This window comes from Sipha flava, unplaced genomic scaffold (genome assembly GCF_003268045.1).
Source record: "Sipha flava isolate LNK unplaced genomic scaffold, YSA_version1 82_pilon_pilon, whole genome shotgun sequence".
NCBI lineage: Eukaryota > Metazoa > Arthropoda > Insecta > Hemiptera > Aphididae > Sipha > Sipha flava.
Window position 1 is genome coordinate 73,354 of NW_020273624.1, and position 23,749 is coordinate 97,102.

The 23,749-nt window shown below is 26.7% G+C and overlaps 1 protein-coding gene across 4 annotated transcripts in view; it reads left to right on the forward strand.

The window, feature by feature from the left end:
- The window catches only part of LOC112693232, a 29,801-nt gene extending 8,047 nt beyond the window's left edge, over positions 1-21,754 (forward strand). The window contains exons 1-9 of one of the 4 annotated variants that reach the window (XM_025568215.1): positions 4,976-5,071; positions 5,724-5,826; positions 10,230-10,362; positions 10,494-10,624; positions 13,052-13,161; positions 13,377-13,522; positions 17,195-17,411; positions 21,336-21,452; positions 21,538-21,754. In XM_025568215.1, the coding sequence (XP_025424000.1) occupies positions 5,761-5,826; positions 10,230-10,362; positions 10,494-10,624; positions 13,052-13,161; positions 13,377-13,522; positions 17,195-17,411; positions 21,336-21,452; positions 21,538-21,655 (1,038 nt within the window). In that variant the 5' untranslated portion in view covers positions 4,976-5,071; positions 5,724-5,760 and the 3' untranslated portion in view covers positions 21,656-21,754. Of the gene's footprint in view, positions 1-4,975; positions 5,076-5,171; positions 5,657-5,723; positions 5,827-10,229; positions 10,363-10,493; positions 10,625-13,051; positions 13,162-13,376; positions 13,523-17,194; positions 17,412-21,335; positions 21,453-21,537 lie in introns of those variants that run through there. The other 3 variants (XM_025568214.1, XM_025568213.1, XM_025568211.1) reach the window with 3 other exon arrangements.
- The last annotated feature ends 1,995 nt before the right edge of the window (positions 21,755-23,749 follow it).

Here is a 23,749-nt window from a genome sequence, read left to right on the forward strand (position 1 = left end):
TGTTTAAAAACTTTTTACAGTTGTAAGTATTAAATAAGTTTTTTATTTTTTATTCAGAAACTTTTTAATTGTCTATGCTCGAAATATTAACCAGATCGTGATTTTAAATTAAATAATAAAGCAATTCAATTGATAGTTAGAAATAATAACGTATATCTTTTGATCATGAAATGTTATTTTAATAACTACAATTTAATGATAATAACCAATAAAACATGTATTATTATAACTGATGGAATGCATTTTTGAATGACATTATTTTAAAAAAGATAAGCGAAGAGATTTATCTTGTGATCATTAATTTCAAGTATTTTTTCGGGTGTTGACCAATTGCCCTTAGCAGTTATTTTCGGCATTTAGAAAATGTACCAGTTGTCTTCAACCAAAACTTAATGCCGAGTGAACTTCAGAAATAGATGTTGGTAGTGGTGGAAGAGTTTTACTTCTTGCACGATAAATACTTTTACGAATGGAGTTTACATTGTGCAATGTTATATCTGAGACTTTTGATTGAATCTCTTCGCGTATTAATTTTAATGGGCGTTTAGAAATATCATTCACGGCTTTTCGTTTTAAAGTATTAGAAATAGTTACTTTCGTTAAATTTTTACGCGATGAATATTTATGTTCGATTACCGATTTTAAAAGCACCTTATAAACAGCTATGAAGTACACGACTTTAATGTATATCATCATTTAATACCTGCTTGTGTAATGTGATCTTTATAAAAAGTGTAATTATTTAAAACTAATAATATTTTTCCTTTTTCACTAAAAATGCTCGTTATGTTTTCCATCATTTTAACGACGTCAGAGTTTTTCGTATACTAAAATGTACTTAACAAAGTATTCATCGTACCACATAGTCGTTTCTTACAACCATAAAAATCCTAATAAAGATATAATAAATGATAATAACACGCGTGTTGTGATAAAGCCTTATATTAGAATTGTCATCTCTCGTTAATTTTATATCGGCAAATAACTCATGGGCGTCTAAAATTACGTATTCTGGTAATACTCTGTCCTTGCAATAGGTGTTTTACTTCTCCTATTTTAAAGATTAGTATTGTAATCGTACATATAATATGAGAGGTCAACTGGTGCATTTTGCTCTGGGTAGTTTTGTGGGATTTGGTATAAAAAAAGTACTTTTGGGGGCAACGCTCATTTTTTCCGAGATATTTTTATATTTTCAATGTTAACTGTGAATCATTATGACCTTTTTGGGCTGAGATTTATAGTACATTGCGGTTTTGGTTTTGTTTATGATCATAAGCCGGTGTCTGTTATGTTTAATTCTACATTATTGAAACTATATGTTTATTATAACTATTCGGAATGTTTTACTTTGTATTATTTCATATTTATAAAAAATTTTTTTTTTTTAGTGCAGTTCCAAATTTAATCAACTTACGCCGTTTAGTTTGGATCGAATAAAATTTTACGAATAGTTAGTTTTTTGAAGAGTAATGGTTTAATCTGCAGACAAAAAAAGAAAAAGAAAGATGTATTATAAAATGTAGACATCGATTTAATATGGGGCGTATATAGAATGTATATATGATATACTTAAATCGGTGTTTTATCGAACTGTACTTCCAAGGTATATTTTCGTTTACAATGCAAATAATGTTGTCTACAATTAGGCAGATTGTATATGAGAAGTATGAAGGTGTTTTTGTTGTCAACGTCATTTGGGTAATATTCGATCATGTGGTGTGTTTAGTCTAACCAAGATACAGTTTTATTTACTAAGATTTTTAAATTTAAATTCGATGCAATGTGTTCGATTTATGTCAAGATACTGCTTTTATATTTTTATATTTTATAAGCTTATTATTAATTTTATCAATATAATTTATAACGATTATCACCTAAATATGTGACGTATGTCATCTATAAAATATTTGATTATTTTTATTCCAGTGAATTTTAAGTTTTAAAGTATAGTATTTTGATTATTAATTTATATTTATAATACAAATTCCCTTTAATCTTTAACAACAAACTTTTTTTCTTATGACTTATACAGATCATATATATCTCGTATAAATATGTGATAGAACAAAGAAAAAAATTAAAGAAAATACATCAAATATTGAATGTCAGTAACTAACCTTGACAAACGATCGCACTAGTCAGTAATCGACCAACCGGTCTTTTAATCTGATCACCATATAGTTCTTAGAAGTTTAGTAAGTTATTTTTTTTTTAATCCCTATCCGATACTTAAAACATTATTGCATTACAAATATTTTAGTGAATTATTCGAGTCAGTATAAACGATTATTTTAAGTAAACTCAGCTAAAATGAACGAATTTCATGTACTATAAAATATGAGTGATGAACTGATGACTAAAGATAACTTACATACATGATGAAATTTGGGATGCTATGAATACGTAAAAATGCAATAACAAGATATTGTATTAAAATTCAAATAACCTTTAAAATTGAAATTTTTTATTAATGGATTTTTGAACTCGCATAATATGTAAATGTAAATTATCAAAGAGCATATGATATTTTTGAAGAACTTATGTAAAAATACTATAAAAATGTATGTATAACCAACAATACAACGTTTAGAAAAAAAATAAGTATGAAATACAATTGTTTGTAGCGGTTTAAATATGAAGATTGAAGTTGGATTATGGTGTACAAAATGTAAATGACGTACTGAGTACTAATATTCTGTGATGTTTGGAATGATTTGGAATATAATAAATAATATGGGATTTAATGTATGCTAAATATTTACTGATTAACCTAATATAAACTAAAATATCAAGATATTATACTTATTTCGTTTTATAGTCCAAATAATATAATTTATGTTAAATACAATAATGAAAAAGTCGGAAATTTCATGACGTTTATATTATTTTTACTTAAAGTGTACTTTTAGTCAAAAGTTATTAAAATATAATGCAATTTTATTTGAGTAATTTTAAATTGCTATATTTTTTTGTAAAATGTTATTAATATTTTAATTTCGATAATAAGAAGCTTAAAGAGATAAAAGCAAATTTAAAACAAATTAGAAATGTCAAGATATTAACCAAGAAACGAATATATATTATTTTTATTTTATAAAAATATTTCCAAGAAATATTTTGTTCCTCTTCGAAGTTTCTGAACTATCAAAATAATGATATATCTTCAAATTATTGGAATTAATAGTTTGGCAAAATGATAGTTTTATTCGTTGAGAATAATTTTACTTACAATATTCAAAACCAAAATGTATGTCAGCGACTTAAGATTATTTAAAATATCACAATCCATTTGAGTTTTAAATTCACAATTACTCATTATAAAAATAATGATAAAGTCATTTTCGTGTATGGAAATTTCTATTTTTCATTTTATTAATTTAAAAATATTTTGGTAGAATATGGTAGTAAACTTGTTATAGTTTGATAAAATATATGCGGAGAAATATTTTTTAATAAGTGTTATTCACGAAGAAACTATTCATATATAATAGAACAGGTGTATATTATATTACGTGGTTTGGTGTATTTTGTTTTATTTGCAACGGTGGTTTTTGTTTCATGTTTTGTACAATGTACTGTTCGAAATAATACTGTATAATATTATATTTCATTTAAATTATGTATTAAAACATCTTATTCGCACACAATGAATCTAAATGTGTTAATCGTTGCTGTCGCCAAAACGTTGAATTCGAAATAAATGTTATACATTCAAGGATTCGTGTATTAGCGTATACGTCGTATTATTACTGTTCAGAGTCAAGTCGTGTTGCAGTACAGGCAGGACGATCGAATAAAACGGATACCTAATGGTCGTGGAAAAAAAATATATAAATGTATGTACAAATGCCATTGCGACAGTCGTATAATGTCAATACACTCAGGACGATTACATGTAATACGACTAAGTACTTTTACAACACCGAACAAATCGAAAACAACATCTTATTAGTTATAACATTTATAGAACACGGTTTCAATTTTGTACACTTTTTAGAATTCGGCACCTAGGCATATTTAGAGGTAGTCGTTCTTGATGGGTATGAGTTTAGACGTATCTATGTGAACTCTAGCCTCTCGAGTTTAAGAGCGTTTCAATAAATAAAAATGCTCCATATTAATGATTCTCAAAATGAAAAAATTAAATTTTTTTTATAATTACTATCACTGATAATATATTTTGTTGGTGTCTCTAACCGAATTCATTGTCAACCATTCTAATCTCATTAAGTATGAAAAAATATTTCCAAAACGTATAATGGGGTTGTAGTATTAAGTAGTTCTATTCCTATATGGTTCAGAGCTCATTCATCGGTGGTCTATTGCACAGGTTTTTTCCATGAAGGGTTTTGAAAGGTATGAGTTGATTTTAGAATTTCTCCCATAGCCTCGCGAAACGCGTCATCGTTACACTTACGTTTTACATGTTCGGTTGTACGACACGATTACCAACCCGGAGTGTTGTCTACACATCATTTGGGTATACGGTCAGGATATAATATTGTGCGTCTTGCAACGATTCGTAACTATTCATCAATGTTGTACGATATTCAGTATATCCACGACATATTTAAACGTTTTTCGACTATTGTTCCCAGACGATTAGAAAAATATAAATACTATTATAATATGTGTATTGTTGCACAGAAGTTAGCGCGTCGCGATCACTCCGTGGACCACTGCCGCCGTTTGTGAAGGTCACGAGCATAACTTGCGGACAACACCATGTCGTGTAATAATAATAATAATTATAATAATAATAATAATTATTATTATTATGTATGTCTAATCGACGATTGTCTGGATGTGTTTTGGAGGTCTGGATTTCGGAGGTACCCGTGGTAGAGGGGGGTGGGGATGGTGACGGAGACGAATGGTAGTTAGGGCGGATAGGAATGCCACAAGGAGGAGGAGAGACGCGATATACGAAATAAATATAAATTCAATATAAAACATCCGTACGACTCTACTACGTATACTATAAAGTATTCTCTCTTTCCCCTGTACACATATCCGTTGTGCCTGCACCAGACGAGAGGGAAGACAGTGGACAAAGTTTCGAGAACGAGTAGGTACTACCATAAACAAACGTGGCACATGACCTTTTCGATGTGGTCGTCGTCGACGGTTCGGTGCACAATTGAAGAGCGCGAATTCCGATCGCATTCACATTGTGCCCGCAGAGCTCTCTGGTCTCCGCGCACTTATTATATCGTTAATATTGCCATTTTGTTTCCACAGTCTTTTAATTATTTTTATGCAAAACAATTCTTTTGTTTTTTGTTTCGGATCATCGTTTATTTGTGATTTCCTTCCACCTCGTTCTTCCTGAGGGTTTGGCCTTGTCGGAGAACCGATTCCTATTTTTTCTTCCGTTAAAAACTAATGAAATCGTTTTCGAGCTCACTACTGCACCTCGGGGGTCAATTAACGACTGGTTTATTCCACTTCTAATACTTTTAAAAGTATTACGTACATCTAAAACTGGTGTTCCTGATCCAAATATGATGTTCTAAATGATTTTGTATTACATTTAATTATAACGTAATAAACTAAAATTTGTTTTAATTCTTTGTTCGTATCTGTCACGATCGAAGGTTAAGATTTTCACTTCTTCCAATATTCATTACGGAAGGACCTAACAACCGATTATGTTATTATTTTTAAAGATCGTTCGTTGAAATTTTACTTTTAAATTCATTTGACTGTTTTTTTTGCAGTTTGAATGCAGTCGTCTTGAAGAGTTATATCTCAAAAATGAAAAAATGTTCGAGATCGACTCGATGGACTCAACAAATCTTCATTACTGTCAATTTGCTTTGGGTAAGTACTTAACGTATTAAATACAACCTATTATCTTCCAATTTATATTTTAAACTATAATATTAATTATTAGAAATAACTAAACAACATAGCTACTTATAATAATTAAATAAATATATGACTACCAAATGTTACAAAAAGCATAAGTAAAAATTGTTAATCACGATGAATGATACGTATATGTGGGTGTATAATTATATTTAAGTCTTATATACACTTGATGTATTACACAGTAATAAAAGTCGTTAAAAAATGTAATAATTGCGTTGGTTTTTTGAATCTGAAGATGTAAAGACAATTTTTAATTATATTAAAACAAAATATGCAATTAAAAATAAAAATAATCACGTGAAATAAATGTAGTATCTACGCTTTATGTTTATTTCCATTTATAATGGTATATTATTATTATTTCCTGCGAATTCTGCTAGAATAATTTTTAGAAAAGAAAGCTCATTCAAAGAATTGAAGTGTAGCTTTTGTACCCTTACTATCCTTAAAGTATTCATTTTAACATTTCATATAATTTAAAATATATATAGTGTATATTTTTTTCATCGAACTTTTAATTTTATTAAAAAAAAAATATAAATGAAGTATCAGAGGTAAATTTTAGATTAAAATAACGATAAAACTTTATAAAAATAATTTAATTTGAGATTATTTTTAGACAAGTAAAAGGTGTTAATACATTTTATTTTTAAATATAAAATTATATAGTATATTTATGTAGTAAATAAAGAACAATAAATCAAATTGTACTTTTTTCTATAAAAAAGTTTTTAAAAAATTGTATTATTAAATAAATATAACGTTAATTATTAATAAAATGTTTACAAATATGATAATTTAAAATTTTTTTTATTGTATTATAGATGTTTGTAAATAATTTATATTTATATATTAATTATCTTATAATCAATCAAACATAAAATCAGTGTTTTAATTTTTTTTATAGTCTGACATTTTTATTAACAGCATATTATTGTAAAATTAATATATTTTTCACTTAGCTAAAAATTAAAAAAAATATACTATTCTATTGGAAATTATATATTTATATATAATTTACATATAAATTACACAATTATAAGTACTTAGTCATGATTAATATCAGTATTTTTAATAACTACTACTCAACTATGTAAAGCTATTACCGTGAACGACATATAATATTGTTTTTAAATTAATTTCGGGTTCATTCAAACGAATGAGATGAATAAGAAATCGTTTAAATTAAAGGTCTGAATATTGGCAAGTAGCCTAAGCTACTTTACTCAGTGTTCGTCAGAATCATTTGAATATTTATATTTGATTTGTTGTAAAAAACTAGTTCAGATAAATATTAAGTTGATTGAGTATTGTCACCTTTTTAGAATATTTAATTTCATCACATCTAGGTAACTCATATAATAGAGTTTCTGCTACACTAACGAACTTTAATAATATCGTTTTTGGCACCTACACAGGCCATTGTTAAAACGACATAAATAACATTATCAGATCGTGAAACTTCGCCTTCAGTGAACTCATACATTTAAAAAATCCGTTTCCATCGCAACGCCCTTTTTGTACTAATAAATAAACAAATTGAATAACTTATAACGAAATAACAAAAGTATTCACTTGTGTATTTGAATAAAATTATATTTTAAAATTCAAAGAATATGATATATAATTTTTAAATTATATGATAAATTATAAATAAATCATATTTATATCCATTGAAAATATGGATATCTTACAATTATTATTTGTATAAATTTAAATAATTTTCATTTCTATTATGGCAATTTGATTTTATGGTAGATTGAAAATAAAAAATATCCTATTTTTTTTCTTCAATAAATAAAAATAATTTCAAAAAATCAATGATTGTATGTAAATTTATTTTAAGTTCTCGCATAAAATCTATAGATTTAGATTAGATGATGTATCATAATTTTATAAAAACGTTTATTAATTAATTTTTAATTTTTATATTTTCATAATAAAAAATGTTATTACCGAAATTGGATCTTCTAAAGAATAACTATTATAAGGAAAAAAAATATATTAAACTAGGTATAATAGTGTTAATTAAATAAAAGTAATCATATTGTATCTACAATTGAATAATATTTTCATTTAGATTTTTAGCACAATGAAGAAACTAATGACTTAATAATGATGTTTATTAAAAATATTTTAAAAAAATAGTTGTTTTTGCGATAAAAATTATACAATGTACATATTTTCATAATATATAAGATCAACTTTTTTTTAAAGAGAAAACTATATTAAGTAGTAAATTATTTATAATATATAATTTTATTAAATTAAAATGAACTATGTTAACAGAGTTTTCAAAACTGAATTTAATGTTTTACTATTACATTTATATGATACAAAAAAAGCTTCAAAAATGAAAAAAAAAGGTTTTTAAAAGTTTGAAGTTTAGTTGGCTCTTATTTTTTTTTTTTAAATCCTCAGTGAAGTGAAGAATATATTGGTTTTACCAATTATAGTTCTTCGTGTTTGTGTAAACAACTTCGATCACAATAATTGCTCCGATCATCATAAAATAAAAATTAAAAGATGAAAATGGTTTCTACTTGATATATTGGAAGAGGGAGGGAGAGTGAATTTTTAAATATTTTTAAATATAATTGAGAGGAAAAAAAAAGTTACAAAAAAACTTCAAATTTCAACTAAGATTCTTAATTCTTATTAAAAATCACCTATCATTTTGTCCATATTATTTTTTTTATTTTTGTTTACACGATTTTGAATAGAAAAATTGCTCCAATTATCATAATAATAGAACTTTTCTGATATCAATTTTTGTCTATTTGATTTATTGATGGAGGTCGTTTCAAGAATTTCACAACAATATTTTAAATTACTGTGAAGAAAAGATAAAAAGTTGTAAAATAATTTAATATTTACAGAATATTAATCTTCGACAAAATAGATTTTTTAAATTCATTGAAATTTAAAAAATTATAATTCTTAAGACTTGACATTTTTATTAAATATTTATAACATCATTTTTTTCAGATGGAATAGTTTTTAACTATTTATGGAAAATTTAAATTACATGATGTTTTCTTTGTTTTGATTGTTTTAATGTTTTTTTTTTTTCAAAAATATTGATAAGATTTAATTTAATTTTGATTTAACAAAAAGCCTTGAAAATGTAATACAAAATTTGTATAAAAAACTATTGTTTTATTATAGATAATATATTATAATACTAGTTAATTGAAAAATTAAGATTCATTTATTTTATAAGCATTTGAAATTTAAATTTGATTTGATATACAAGGATAAATGAATGATATTACATTTATATTTATTGGTATAATTACATTAACTAAATAACTAATATCGTAATACGATACATGATACTATCATGAATACTCGTTGAAATATACGACTTGATCAAAATTTTATTTTGTTACATTTATAAATCATTTTTGTGACTCTCCAGTAATTATTATTTTTGGCTACAAATAAAATTATATAAGAAATGTTGTAAATATCGTATATTGTTTTTAATCTTTAATTATAAAAACTTAAAATGTTAAGAAATGTTAACAACAATGTATTGGATTTTCGGGAATTTTAATATTTTGAAAATATTTAACTTTTAAACACGCGTACATTTTTATTTATTTTTTGTTATTAAAGTCAACTTTTTTTAGATAATTAGAAATAAAGATATATGAAGAACTTTGTATTAAATTTCAAATATTTTTGTTGAACCAAAATTATTTCATCAATATTTTCGAAAAAAAATAAGAAAGCATGAAAACGAAAGTTTTCTTTAAATACTTATTAAATTCAAAATTATTCTATTTATAGAAAATAGTAATATAAGCATTTAGTGAATATTTCAAGTCTCTACACAATTATTATTTTTTTGAGTTACGATGAAAACACAAATTAGATTTTGTTTATAATCGATATGCCATATATTTTGTTGTTTTTTTAAAATTTTTTGTTAGTTTTTTGCAACTAGCAAGAAACTGTTTAGAATGGCTCTTTAAAAATGCCAAATAGATATATTAATATCTTAATATATATATATATATATATATATATATATATTAATATATTTTATCAGAAATCTCATGATTATAATAATTGGAGTAATTCTTTTAATTAAAATTGTGTAAATAGAAAAAATAAAATAAAATAGTATGTGACAATTATAGTTGATGAATCTCGAATTTAGTTAAAGTTTTTTCTTAGTTTTTGAAAATTGACCCATTGAAATATCATCTAGAACCAATTTCATATTTTACTTTTTACTTGGTGATATTTGGATAAATCCGTCTCGTAAAATCGGATGATATAAAATAAAATAATAAGAATGCCTTAAAAATAAATTATTAAAGAATATTTCTCGTTTTCTTTAGATTTATCAATTGAGCTCTGTGGTCGGACACGGAAGACTTATGGAGCCACCTGCAAGAAATAGCATGTGGCGGTTTGGATATCCTAATCCGGTGGACTACAATGATAACGAACTGTTTTGTGGTGGCTATTCTGGTACGATGAAAATTTAAAATATAAAATTATTTTAATTTGTCGAGATTGAATCGATAGTATTAAAACACAGAGTGCGAAAAAAAATAACAAATCAAAAACAAGTAAGATCGTAGTATAATGTATGTTTTTAGTTCAATGGAGCGTTAACGACGGGAAATGTGGAGTGTGCGGGGACGCGTACGATCAAGCTCAGCCTAGACGACATGAAGCGGGGGGTGAATACGGTCGAGGGATAATCAGCAGGCATTATTTTGCAGGTCAGGTAAGGTCAATTGAAATAATTACAAGCGTGTTGCTGTTACCCGCTCGAATGAATGAAGGGCATAATACTATCGCTATTGTTGTGATGGTTTTGATTACGTTTGTCGCGATTTAATTTTTCCCGATCGTAAAATACCTACCAATATTTTCTACATCGTTTGCAACACATAAGATATCTATTTGATAACATATATAACTTGCCGCAATCGATATACTTTATTATTTAATCGTCGAATAAAGTTTGGTGCACTATTGGTGAGTGGGATAAAAGGATCGAGAGGGGGTGGGGGCGGGCGAGAAAATAAAATATAAAGACCTTCTAATATGAAATCTATGGAAGTAATTACCATTTACACTTTAACTTTTCTTAAGAACTTTAATGGCCTCGTGAAATATTAATAAAACACAATTTGGGAAAGAAAGTTTTAGCGAAACTTTTACTTGGTATGTCATTTCGAATTGAAATCTTCTAAAGAACCAGAGCTTTTTGGAAATTATCAAAATTCTCTGTTAAATGTTATAGATAAAGGCTATTGAAATTGGTTGCATATAATTAACGTTGGGTCACACACAAATGTAATTTACAATAATGATATCGAAGAACGAAGAATGAGAAATTTGATTTTTTCATTCTCTTTAGTGAAACTCAATGATCGTATAAAAAGTTGAAATATATTAATGGTTTAGCACAAAGTATACTTTAATTAAAACGAAAATTGGATTTGCTTCTAAGAAAGTAAATTAAGTTTGTTTTAGCTGTTCATAAATTTAACTCTTTATGTAGCTTAAATAAATAATACGTTTATTTTTAATTACATTGGTTTACTAATAAACTTAAAATATTACAATTTTTAAACTGATAATAAACGTACCATATTATATAAACTAGGTCATAAAGTTTTAACATTTCTAAAATGTATAAAGTAAACTTTTTCTTGTTTAATTACATGGAATTGCTTAAACCTTATTTATCGGTGATGTCCTAAATCATATTGATATTAAGACGGCTTACAAACAAATGTTCAACGAATGTTGTTGTATTCGAATTAGAAAAAATGAATGCCTTGTGCATTTAAAGTAAATATCCACTAATTTTTTGATTCTATAATAATAATTATTGTTTAATTTTTTGTGTAAAAATAATTGTATTATATTCAAATATAATCAGATTTCTCCAATCAATTTTTTAAATTGGACATTAGTAATAAATGTATGAATTTATTCTAAACATTGAATTATTTTTATTTTGTTTTCAATTTAATTAAAAATATAAGTTATATAATAAAATAATAATTATATTTTACGAGAAAAAAATTAGATTACTACTTGAGCCGAATACTATCGGTGTATACTTTAGGACTGGTAATAATTTTAATTTTTGAATCGAAAAATACATTTATTGTACATTTGTGTTATTTAGCTGTCCCGAAGGAAAATGCTGATTTTTTTCATTGAATAAATAGTTTTTCGTAATATTTGAAGTTCAATTTTAATCATGATAAATTGTATTGACTAATCATTTTTCTCAACAATTATTTTATTATATTTATACGTAAATATTAAAAAGTAATTAATATTTATGAGTGTCGTTATATACGCATGAATAATGATAAATTCATTATATTAAGTAGACATTGCTCCATTTTAACGGAAAATTATCTGCATAGGTATAAAAATAGTAATACGACACGATAAGTATCCACTCTCGATAATGTTTAATTATAGAAAAAAAATATATAATAATTTTGTTACCTTATGTCTTTTAATGAAAAATTATCTTGTTCTTAATTAGATACGTGAAGTTGGTGTTCAATGTAAGGCGAATAATCCATAAAAAAAGTTAATAGTCAATATAAGAACCTATTAGCTAATTATGATAATATATAAATATTGTTAGTTATTTTGTTCAATAACTTGCATTATTTAACTTTTTTTTTTATTTATTATAATTATAAAATGTTTCAGCACATTTAGTGCTATTACAACTATTTTAGTTTTTTACAATTGTAAGTTATAGATCTAAATGTTATGACTTTGTTGAGTCATAGATTTTTAGTGAAAGTTATAATAATGTGATAATTTAATACTAATTTTAATAATATTTAATAATATAATAATTTAACTTAATACGATTCTAAAATAGTCACTTAAAGTATGTCCTAAACGTTTATGTAGACTTCGGACTTTAAAAACATATACGTTAAAAAAGTTATATATTTTTGCTATCTATTATTTCTAATAAATAATCATGAGACAAATATTTCTTCTGTTTCGATACTTGAAATTATATAAAAATTATGTTTTAAACTAGGTTTGAAAATCTTAAAAGAACGTTCAATGTTACGCGTTACAAGATAATAATGTAGCGATTCCTTGATTTTCGTTACCATAGTATTACAATAAAAATAATCCGTTTACTGGGTTTTAGACAATTGATGTTGAGATCGAACTAACTGCCAACCACAAAGGAAGATTCGAAATGTATCTCTGTCCAAACAATAATCCTAGATACGAAGCGACCGAACCGTGTTTAGAAAGGTAGGCAAATAAATGTACGGTTACGTAGTAATATTCGTCTATCATGAAAATGTTAGGCGTTCATTAACCACATATTTAATTTTACACCATAATAAATCAACGGTTTTACTGTTACTTATAAGTCTTGTCCGTTTAAACATTCAGAATACGTTTAATAACCACGAAACGATTGGGGTTATATAAAATATTATTTACGTTTGATTTTTACATTCAAGGTATCCGCTGTACATATCTGGCACTCGACAGGTTCGTTATCTCATTCCGGAGAATTCAAAGAAGAAAGACATATTCAAGTACAAAGTAAGGTTACCGCCTTATCTCACGTGTACTCAATGTGTTCTTCAATGGACTTATTATACCGGTGAGTTCGTTTATTAGTATTTAACGATTGATTTTTTTTCGTTTACACTGGTCACGAGCATTCGTCGTAGTGTGTTTGAATTAGTTATTTATGATTTAATGGAATAATATTATCTTATAAAGTTAGTAGACAACTTTTTTTACCATAAAATTACAATAGTATATAAAATGGTTTTTGTAAAAAATATAGTAAATTCTTAAATGATTTTATGTTCGATTTGTGAAAATCAAACTGTTTGTTTTCATTTGTTTATTTTTTTTAAATACGAAATTTTTATTTAAAATGTTTCATATCTGTATAGAATTACACATGTTTTAAGTCTGGATGTTTTTAATAAAATTTGTGTTAAGTTTATTTTAGTATATATGATATACGTGATTTCATTGATTATTAACGACATTGTATACGACTTTACTATACGATTTAAATTATTTTTTGATTTAAATAATTAAAACATCATTCAACAACGTAAAGTAATGTTCAAAAATAATAATTTATACATTTATTTATTAGCTGACATTGTTAATTATTTATAAAAAATATAAAAAAATATTAGATCTGTTATAAACTTTATTAAAAACATTTATTTATTAGTCTTAGGTACCACCACCATTCGGCCTCCCATGTACCACCCTTAGTCTTCCACGTAGCATTAAGTAACGCGTACCTCAGTTTGAGAATCATTGCTCTACATCATGTACAAGGAATTAACATTTTTATTATACTGATATATTTACATTATTTTCCATTATAAAATATTCTTCCATCGCAATTTATTATAATATGCTTTTTATAAATAGTAATATATTCTGGAAAAACTCAGCATTATTTAAGAGAATAATTTTCAATTTATTTCATTTTATAAAAATTGTATTTTTTACATCTACTAAATAAGTTGATATATATCTTGTTTATAAAACTTGTGCTTATAATATTATACATAAGTTAAAATTTAAGTTTAAATTCGAATACTTTTTATATTAAAGAGTTTTATTTAGTATTTAGTATACGTTATGATATGTTTAATGAAACTATTGATATCTAATTTTGCATTTTCAATTTCGCAATTAACTTAATTCGTTGGAAATACAGAATATATTTATTCCAGTAGAAAGAAAAGACGACGTATTTTATTTAAAATTTAAATAGAAATGTTGCAAAATTACAATAGTTTTAAGAATTTTAGTTAAAATAAACTTACATACGATATAATAATTATAATTCAATAAAATAAATTGTATCATCAAAACTTTAAGTTTCTAAGGATTTATGTTATATGCAATATTATATCAATGGCGTACCCAAGGCGGGGGATTTCGCGTTCGGACCCCCCACTGAAATTTCTACATTCTCAACGATTTAATAGTAAATAGTATAATAATAGTATATAGTGTATTTTAATTTCCCACTATTAGATAAAATAAAAGTATTGGACCCCCGCTCCTGTATCATAAAATTCATAATCATAATAAAATTTATAATTTTTAATTAGTATAATTATTATTATACGTCATAGTAGTAATATGTGTAATGTATGTACGATTTTAAATAAATAATCTCGATAATCCTACAAACTTAAATGACTTTAAAACTCACATTTTATTTATTTTAAATAAAGTTAATAGCTTTGAGTAACTAGTTTATGTTTAGATGGAATATTTTTCTTCCTTGATTATTAATACTGTGTATATGATTCTGGGTCACAACTTTGGTATATACTTCAATTGTATTTTATTTTTAAACATATTTTTAGCACGTTTATGTACTTATATTTTGAATTAATACTTTTATATACACATATTTTCTTTTGACTGTTTGGCTGAAAATTAAATATATTTGTCATACAAATATATTTCTATGAATTTTAATGAAAATAATGTTTAATAATGAATATGAAATATTTATCGCCAAGTTTTTTAATTTTTTTTTTTTTTTTTTTTTTTAATTAGAAATAATTCAGGAAAGAAATTCGTACTATAAATCAGTATAAAATAATAAAAATACTTTTAAATATTTAACGAAATAAAAGTGATGTGACAGAAGGACTAAGTAAGCAATAATGTTATAATAGGCTATTAACATTCATCAAAATTAAATCAACTATGTGTTATTAATTATTATTGATTTGTTAGTTACCTATTTAACAATATTTGCTGAATAAGTTTTTTTGTCCTATACTGTATAACATGCATTTAAAATCTAATTTACTTTTGATGTGGTTCAATATATTTTCATGTACATATATTACATAGAAAGATTTTATTAGGATGTAAACAAATTATCAATTGATTTGAATATTTATATTCTAGTTTCTTTTTGTTTAAAAATACGTGGGCGTTCTCACGGGGAGGAATGAGGAGTTGGACTCTCCATGGCCTTTTTTTTTTTTAAGTAGAATGAATTTTCTTGATTAACTGATAGGGTGGATCTTTTTTTGCCCAAAAATGACTTTCCTCTTTTCGCTCACGTCCTCTTTTCGACCAAATATGATAAAATAGTTTCCTCTTTTTGCCTAAAAGTATTAGCATTCTTTTCACTCACAGTTTTACGTTCAATAATTAATTACTTAACAAAACTTGACAAAAACGTTACAACTAAAATATAATTTCGAAGTAATTCACAAGTGAACTTATGTTAATATCATTATATTGGTCGTCATTGTGTAATCACCAATTTTTTCCAAAAACATATTTCGATCCATTTAATAATAAGCTGGTATCAATACTCGCAAAAACGTAACATATTATCAAAATAAACTCGAGAAATGTCACTAAATGTAAGCATGATTCTAATAGTAGAGATTATCATTTTTTTTATAACTAACAAGATTTTGCATAAAAATGTATGTATTGTAATTTGAGGTGTTAAAAAAAATGTTGGTGATAGAGTAGCATATTCATTACAATTCTTAGAGTCTATAATAATCTAAGAATAACTTTTTTTATTAGTTCATAAGCAATCAAAGTCAAAACTGGAATAATTCATGTTTTAGAACTCATTTGGTGTGACATGATTATTGCTCTTAAATATTTGACATGTCATGTAATCGTATGTGTTTGTGTGCTTATTGTTCTTTCCAAACAGCGATTATCCCGCATCTACCTACGTATACACTTGAATTGGACTTCTGAGGATGACAAACCTCCATGTATTGTGTCTGTCCCATAAACGTACATCTTAAAGACCAAGTATTTATAGAATTAAAATAGATTTTCTACCACGAAAAGTGACGAACGACGACGTTGTTAAAAATTAAAAAAAAAAAAAAATAACAATATAGACAAAGATTTGAATTATAATTATAATACTTTTTGTTTTTTCTTGATCATAGTATTTAACATGCATGTTACGCCTCTGCTATTTGTACGGAACAGACGGTAATATAAAATTTCATATTTGTAATTTTTTAATTTCGATCTTACATAGTTCGAAACCGCTTACCTGCTGTAATGTGTTTCGCATGGGAACTCACCGAACCCCTATACCGAAGATAACCGCTGTCGATCGGTCAACCGACCAAACGGTGATAAAAAAAAAAAAAATTGGTAACGGGGATGTTTTATTGTTGTTCTTAAAATGTACATACGTTCATACACACTTACTGCACGGATCGGGTTTTATTGGTACGCAAAACGATGATAATAATGGCCGAGGACGGTGGTCTGTTCGCAGGCAACATGTGGGGCAAATGCGACAACGGGACGGAAGGACTGGGCTGCGGGCGACCGGAGACGTTCCGGAACTGTGCCGACGTGAAAATAGTGACCAGCACGTCGGGCCTGCCGCCGCAGTTCATACACAACCGACCGCAGCAGCACCACTACAGTTCGGCTCTCCGGGGCAGCGACCTGAGTATAGCGCCACAGGTTTACTACCCACTTGTGGTCAAGTAAGTCTTCGTGCCGCTGCCGATTCGCTCGTATTTCCATTGCCGGCCACATGTAACCATAGGACCCGAAAACGTGGGCCGTCCGACAAAACCGTTGCTCGTTTGAACACGGAACCGTGAGCTTTTCCGCTTTTCGCCACCGTTAAAAGCAGTAACGAGTCCGTCATCGTTCGAAAAACGCGCGTTCAAAGTCCGTTCGGTTTTACGGCGCTCGGTTCTACAGCGCAAACGTTCCGGCGGCGTTTTGTGCTCGACTCCCGTCTTCCAATAAGGTCCGAGGAAGGTTGCCGAAGGGATCGCGCCAAAGGATCCGGTACAGATTTCGAAAAAAACCTGATGAATCTCACCCGTTCGGCAACGCGGGGAAATAAACGAACAAACTAAAACGTGTCGCCAAAAACCGTCTTTTCACCCGGTTCCGTGCGCGGATTCCGTTGCGCGCGCTCAACCTCACCGGCGCGCGGACGCCGAACGTTGGATCGCGCGAGCCCATTCGTTGCGGCCGCACGTACAAGCGCGCCTCCAGGATAAAATCCTACCCGGGGTAAGATTAAAATTCTAAGGGCCAAAACAACGTGTACCTAAAAATAGATAAGAACAAAATCAAACACCATAGAAAACCATGTTTACGTGGACATTCCGGTCGTTGTAACGACACCCGGACGAAACGGTCGCGATTCCTTCGGCCTCCCGTCGCCGACCCGTTATCGTTCGGTCGGCAAATGGGCCGCGCGCGTTCCGCTGGTTAACGGTTCGACGCGCCGTGCGGATAGTGTGACCGCGCGCGGCCGTTCCGTTCGTCACGCGGACGGCCGAACGCGGCTAAAACGGTCGTGGACTTTCGTCTCGTCGAAATCGTTCGTTTTCGTTTCACGCATTCCCCCATACCCCGCCACTCGTCGAGTAATCGTAACCTACCGCGTCGACACGCGTGCACGCAGGAGTCGGTGTACGCAGACGTTTCTTATACATTTCCTTCAAGACGGTACATATTACCTCTCGGTACATCGTCGGTCCGTTTCCGTATCCTCTGGAAAGCGTAAACAGCCGCAAACGTTTTCTTTTACTTTTCACAATCATCGACAAAAAGTGGATTAAAGTATGCGCGGTATACGAGAGGATATATCTATATATATATATATATATACACGCGTTCGTATAAATCGTTTTGCAGAGACATTTGAGGTTTATACAATCACTTAGTCGGACTATTCAGATTCCAACGAATATATATATGTAATACAATCGACCGTCCCACGCAGAAAATAATAATGTTTTGTGCAACTCTTTTCTCTCGATATTTTACAATTTATAAATAAATTTTATACATTGCCGATATTAAATGAAATGCTTTCACATACTATGCAGTTATTAAAATAATAAAATAAGACAAACAAACTTCTGTTTACATTTTCCGTTTGAAAATATTTTTCAAGAAAAGTTATAGAATTTTAGTAGAAAATTACTTTATATTTAATTAATTTCACGTACATTTGAAAACGATGGCTAAGTTTAAGTTTCCATTCCACTCTGCAAAAGCTTTTTGTGGTTATACATTAATATATTTGTCACTTGCCAGCTTTCAGCAACAGTTATACATTTTCTTTAAGTAATAATTCGAAAATATTACTTTTAGCGGAATAATTATTAAATATTTTAACAAACGCAACTGTGTTCACTTTTGATACAATTTATTAAAAATGATTGTTTCACAATTTACAATATTATTATTGAATTTATGTGTATGGTTTATTATGCAAACATGTATCTATTGAACATTCTACTAAAATTTAAATTTAACGTTGGTATTAAATATTATTTTTAAAACAAATTAGTTACCAAAAAACTATAATTGTGTGTACATAATATTATGAATATCATGACTCATAACGATTATGTCCAATAAAATAAATAAAAATTAACTTTTTAACGTTAAATACTATAGGTTAATGTTATATATGGTAATATTAATTTATTATGATGTTTTATCATTATTTAATAATTGTATGATACACATAAAAACAATTATTTTTATTAATACATTAAACGGAAATCATTAATTATTATATAAAATAATCTCTAAACAACAAATTAATATATAAATTAATAAACAAATAATTTATATATAGAAATAAATAAATCAATAAAAGCTTAGCCTGGAGTATTATTATATTTATAAAATACGACTCATTTTGAGTCAAAAAGTCATTGTCAGGTATATACAAATTCATTAAAATCGCGACTAACCTATCTGGTCATACTTTACAAGTATATTAACATTCCAGACCTAAGCTTTTATTTTTTTCTATATATAAACAATTTGTGTGTTTACTTATATATTAATTTATGAGTATTAATCATTAAATAGTTTTTAATTTTAATTTAAATTTTTTATTATTTTATTACATATTAAATGCCTATACTATAATATTTTATATTATACGTTCATATAAAATTAAGCTATTTGTATGAATATTTATAAAACAGCATAAGACATTGTTATATACTCGGTTCATAAATTATTATTCTTTTGATGATATTGAATTCAATGTTATTCAGTTAAAATTAAAAACTAACAACACTACATACACATTTCTAAATAATTAATTTAGAAATATTTATATGGTAGATAAAATATTAAAGTAATAATTCAGAGCAAAATATTTTAAGAGTACCCAAAGATAATTCAAAATGTCAACTTACAAATGCTAAGAATACATGACTATATTTTAATATATTCAGAGTTTCTCCACTTTTGTTGGTCTTAATAAAGTTTATAATATATAAAAATATGCATACTCGTAAGTAAATAAAATCATATTTTAACGAATAATAATTCATTTTTGTTAGTGACTCAAGACTCAGGTAAATTGTTAATGCTGGAAACTTTTTTAATACTATGGAAATGAATGCTATTCAAAAGTTTTTAAACTTATAATAAAGTCAGTATTAACTAATATGGCCTTCTGGTGATTTATTGGTTTTATTTTCAAAACAAGTTTCTTTAATATACGATTCGATTTCATAATAAAACAATAACATTTTTTAATTAATAATATATATCAATTGGCTTTAATTAAATATAATAAAGCATAAAATGTTCATACATTTTTTTTAGTGATTTTTTTTTATAAAAATAAAAGACAGTACCGAAAATAATAATGTTATAAAATGAATACACTAAATCACGTTGTTTATGCTTATACATATATTTATTTTTATTTTATTCTATTATAAAGCTGAGATGACAGAACCCACTATATATATCCTTTAAATTATAAGACGAACTACCCTACTGTTTCAATAATTATAATAAACTAAATGGAAATCTATTCATTATTTTTTCAATATAATCACTTGACCCATTTCATAATAACATGTCAACTTAATAATGTTTTTAGTTTACAATTAAATTTTTTTTTTCGTGTATGGTATATTATTATGTATATTATGTTTTATAACCAGAGTATCATATTATTTATCTTTTGAAATATTTTTATTGATATTGAACATAATATGACAAAGTTATTAAATATTTGCTATGTTATTTTTATTTAATGAAATTTCGATTTGTGTTCTGAAGAATGAATAAATTATATTTAAAATTAAATAATAATAATTCCTATATAAATATTTGGCAAGTAATTTTTTCTTTTTATCCTGCGCTTTTATAAATTTAAATATTTTTACAAGTATTGAAAACTTTTTTTGTCAGAATGTTTTTAATTTCATATTTTCCTAGCAGCTAACTCATTTTAAACGAAATCTGCCATGTATTAGGATTTAGCTGTACACGCTCTACACTCATACATTTATAATAACATTAATAACGATCTTACAAGATTAAATTATTTTAATTTTATTCAAACAAAATTTATCCTTATAAATAAATGCGTTGTATATCAATGTTTACTTTTAATTTAGAGCCCAAGTGTGTGTGGCGACGCAGAAGTATCGTATCGTTCCCGGAATGGATAAATGGTGTGAAAACAATTGTGTAAACTTTCCATCAAACTGCCCTGAAGAATTCTGTACTTGCCCGTGAGTTTCTTTACAACGTTATTACACTTGTTGTACAACAAAACAATCGTACCAATTAAATAGCTTGAAATTATCGTGTTTTTAGAGAACAATGTACCGGTATTGGTGAAATAACAGGATTACCGGGAGCCGACGAATACTGCCAGGACCAATGCATTGTATATGGCGCGAAATGTCCGAAGAAACGGTGTGTCTGCTATTGACCTGATTTGACTTTGATTTTTATTTTCTGTACAGTTCTTGAACAATATATATATATTTAAGCAATCAGATACTTTGCTCTATTTGCCAATATAAAAAACGTTTTTTTTTTTTTTTATCTTTTTCCTTAATTTGATATTGGTATTATATTTTATGTAGCAAGGATAGCAAAATTTGATATAAATGCTATGTTATATATAAATAATTTAGTAAAATGTTTAATCGCTTCTCATTGAAAACGGTATTGTTTTTTCCGATACACGAATTTTAGCGAAATGTGTTCACGTTTCTTGACGTATTTCATGTGTTGCACATTTTATAATGCAGTCGTTGTGGTAAAAAACAATATCATACGTGTTCTTCAAAAATGTATCAAATACCCGATTAATATTTCCTAGGGTGAAAAAGATAAAAAAATTTCAAACCATAAATCTATAAATACTTTTTGAATATTAAAATGTTGTTATGATTCTATAATAAACAGCGTTCGAGGTGCGAAAAAGAGAATAAGAAAACATCTATAAAACTATGGCTACATGTATTACATTATAAAATGTTATGCGTGCAACTATTAAAATGCACTATTTTTTTTTTTTTATATTATAATATTTATGATTTATCTTTTCTGAAACATTTTTAAAATATGTAATACGTGCTTGTATTGTTTTTAATACTATAATATCATATTTTTCAAGTTGATTATGTTTGGAGTTTTCAAAGTTTTCTATTTGAAAACATCAATTATTAAATGTTATATTATTTGCGAAACTTCCACTTCCTTTTCTTTGTATTCCAAGTATTTTATTTACATTTGTAATTTATAGTAGTACGATTATTTACCTGTATGATTATATATTCGTAATTGTAGTACTATATTAATTGAATGACTAAACTCCTATATTTTTTTTTAAATGTATTTTACTTACACGTATTAAATGAGAGATACTTACTAATAATAATTGAGAGTTTACAGAGTTTCGATTAATTATTCTGTGATTTATCGAAGAAATTAAAGTTACTGGATGAAGTTTCTTCTGTAAGCCCCTTTTTAATCTGACAGTTTCGAATTCAATAAATCTTTAAAAGTTTATTTTTTGAATTATTTGTAAATTAATTTGAAATAACTTATTCCATAATTATTAATTATTTGTGACAGTTGAGCAAAAACAGTTATAATGTAAGTTTTATAATAATTAAATTGAATCGGAAACGATGCACAACTTCAACTAATATGATATTTTATAAGTATAGGCATTTGTCAAATGGCTAAATAATTGTGCCATATTAATTTCAAAATTGACGTTGATGATTATAAACGTACTTTGCAAATTAAAAGATTGGTAAGCCATGATAAAACTATTATTATTTTTATAATAATCAATGTTATATAATTCCAAACCATAATAATTATTATTTTAAAATAAAACAGTCACGGATTATAAAGCATAATACAACAATTGTAAATGATGATTTTAGATCTAATTTAAAAAAAAAATATCTCCAGGAAATATTTGAACAAAAAGTGTTTTTGGAACTTAAAAATTATATTGACTTTAAAATAATACAATAGTGTTGTTAGGCGTCATTTAAGTTGTAAATTAAAAATATGGAAAACATAAAATTCAAATTTAATATGCAAATACTTAAGGCTTTTTCTTTTTACAAATAATTACATCTAGCAAATACATTAATATATAATATTTAAGAAGACTATTTCTTATACTATACTGTCTGTATGTAATATTAAACAAAAAATTCATAATTTATTTAGGCTTTAAGTCAGAAGTTGATGGAATTATTTTTGGATAAGATTACGGATCATCATAATTTTTCCCCGCTAGCATTTAGTAATTCGGTCTCCTTTTATTTTTTAAACAAAATGGTGATTGTAAATCGTAGTGCATTAGGTACTTTACATTTAAAACAAATGCTCCGAAAGCGTAATGTTATTAGGATCAGTAAAGGAATTTAAAATTTGGTAATTTGAATATGAAAAATGTTCAAATATGAAGGATATAAAAAAAAATATTTCCTAATAAATTACGGAAAACCTTGCCTATAACGTAAAACAAATAAACTGCAGTTATTATAGTCAC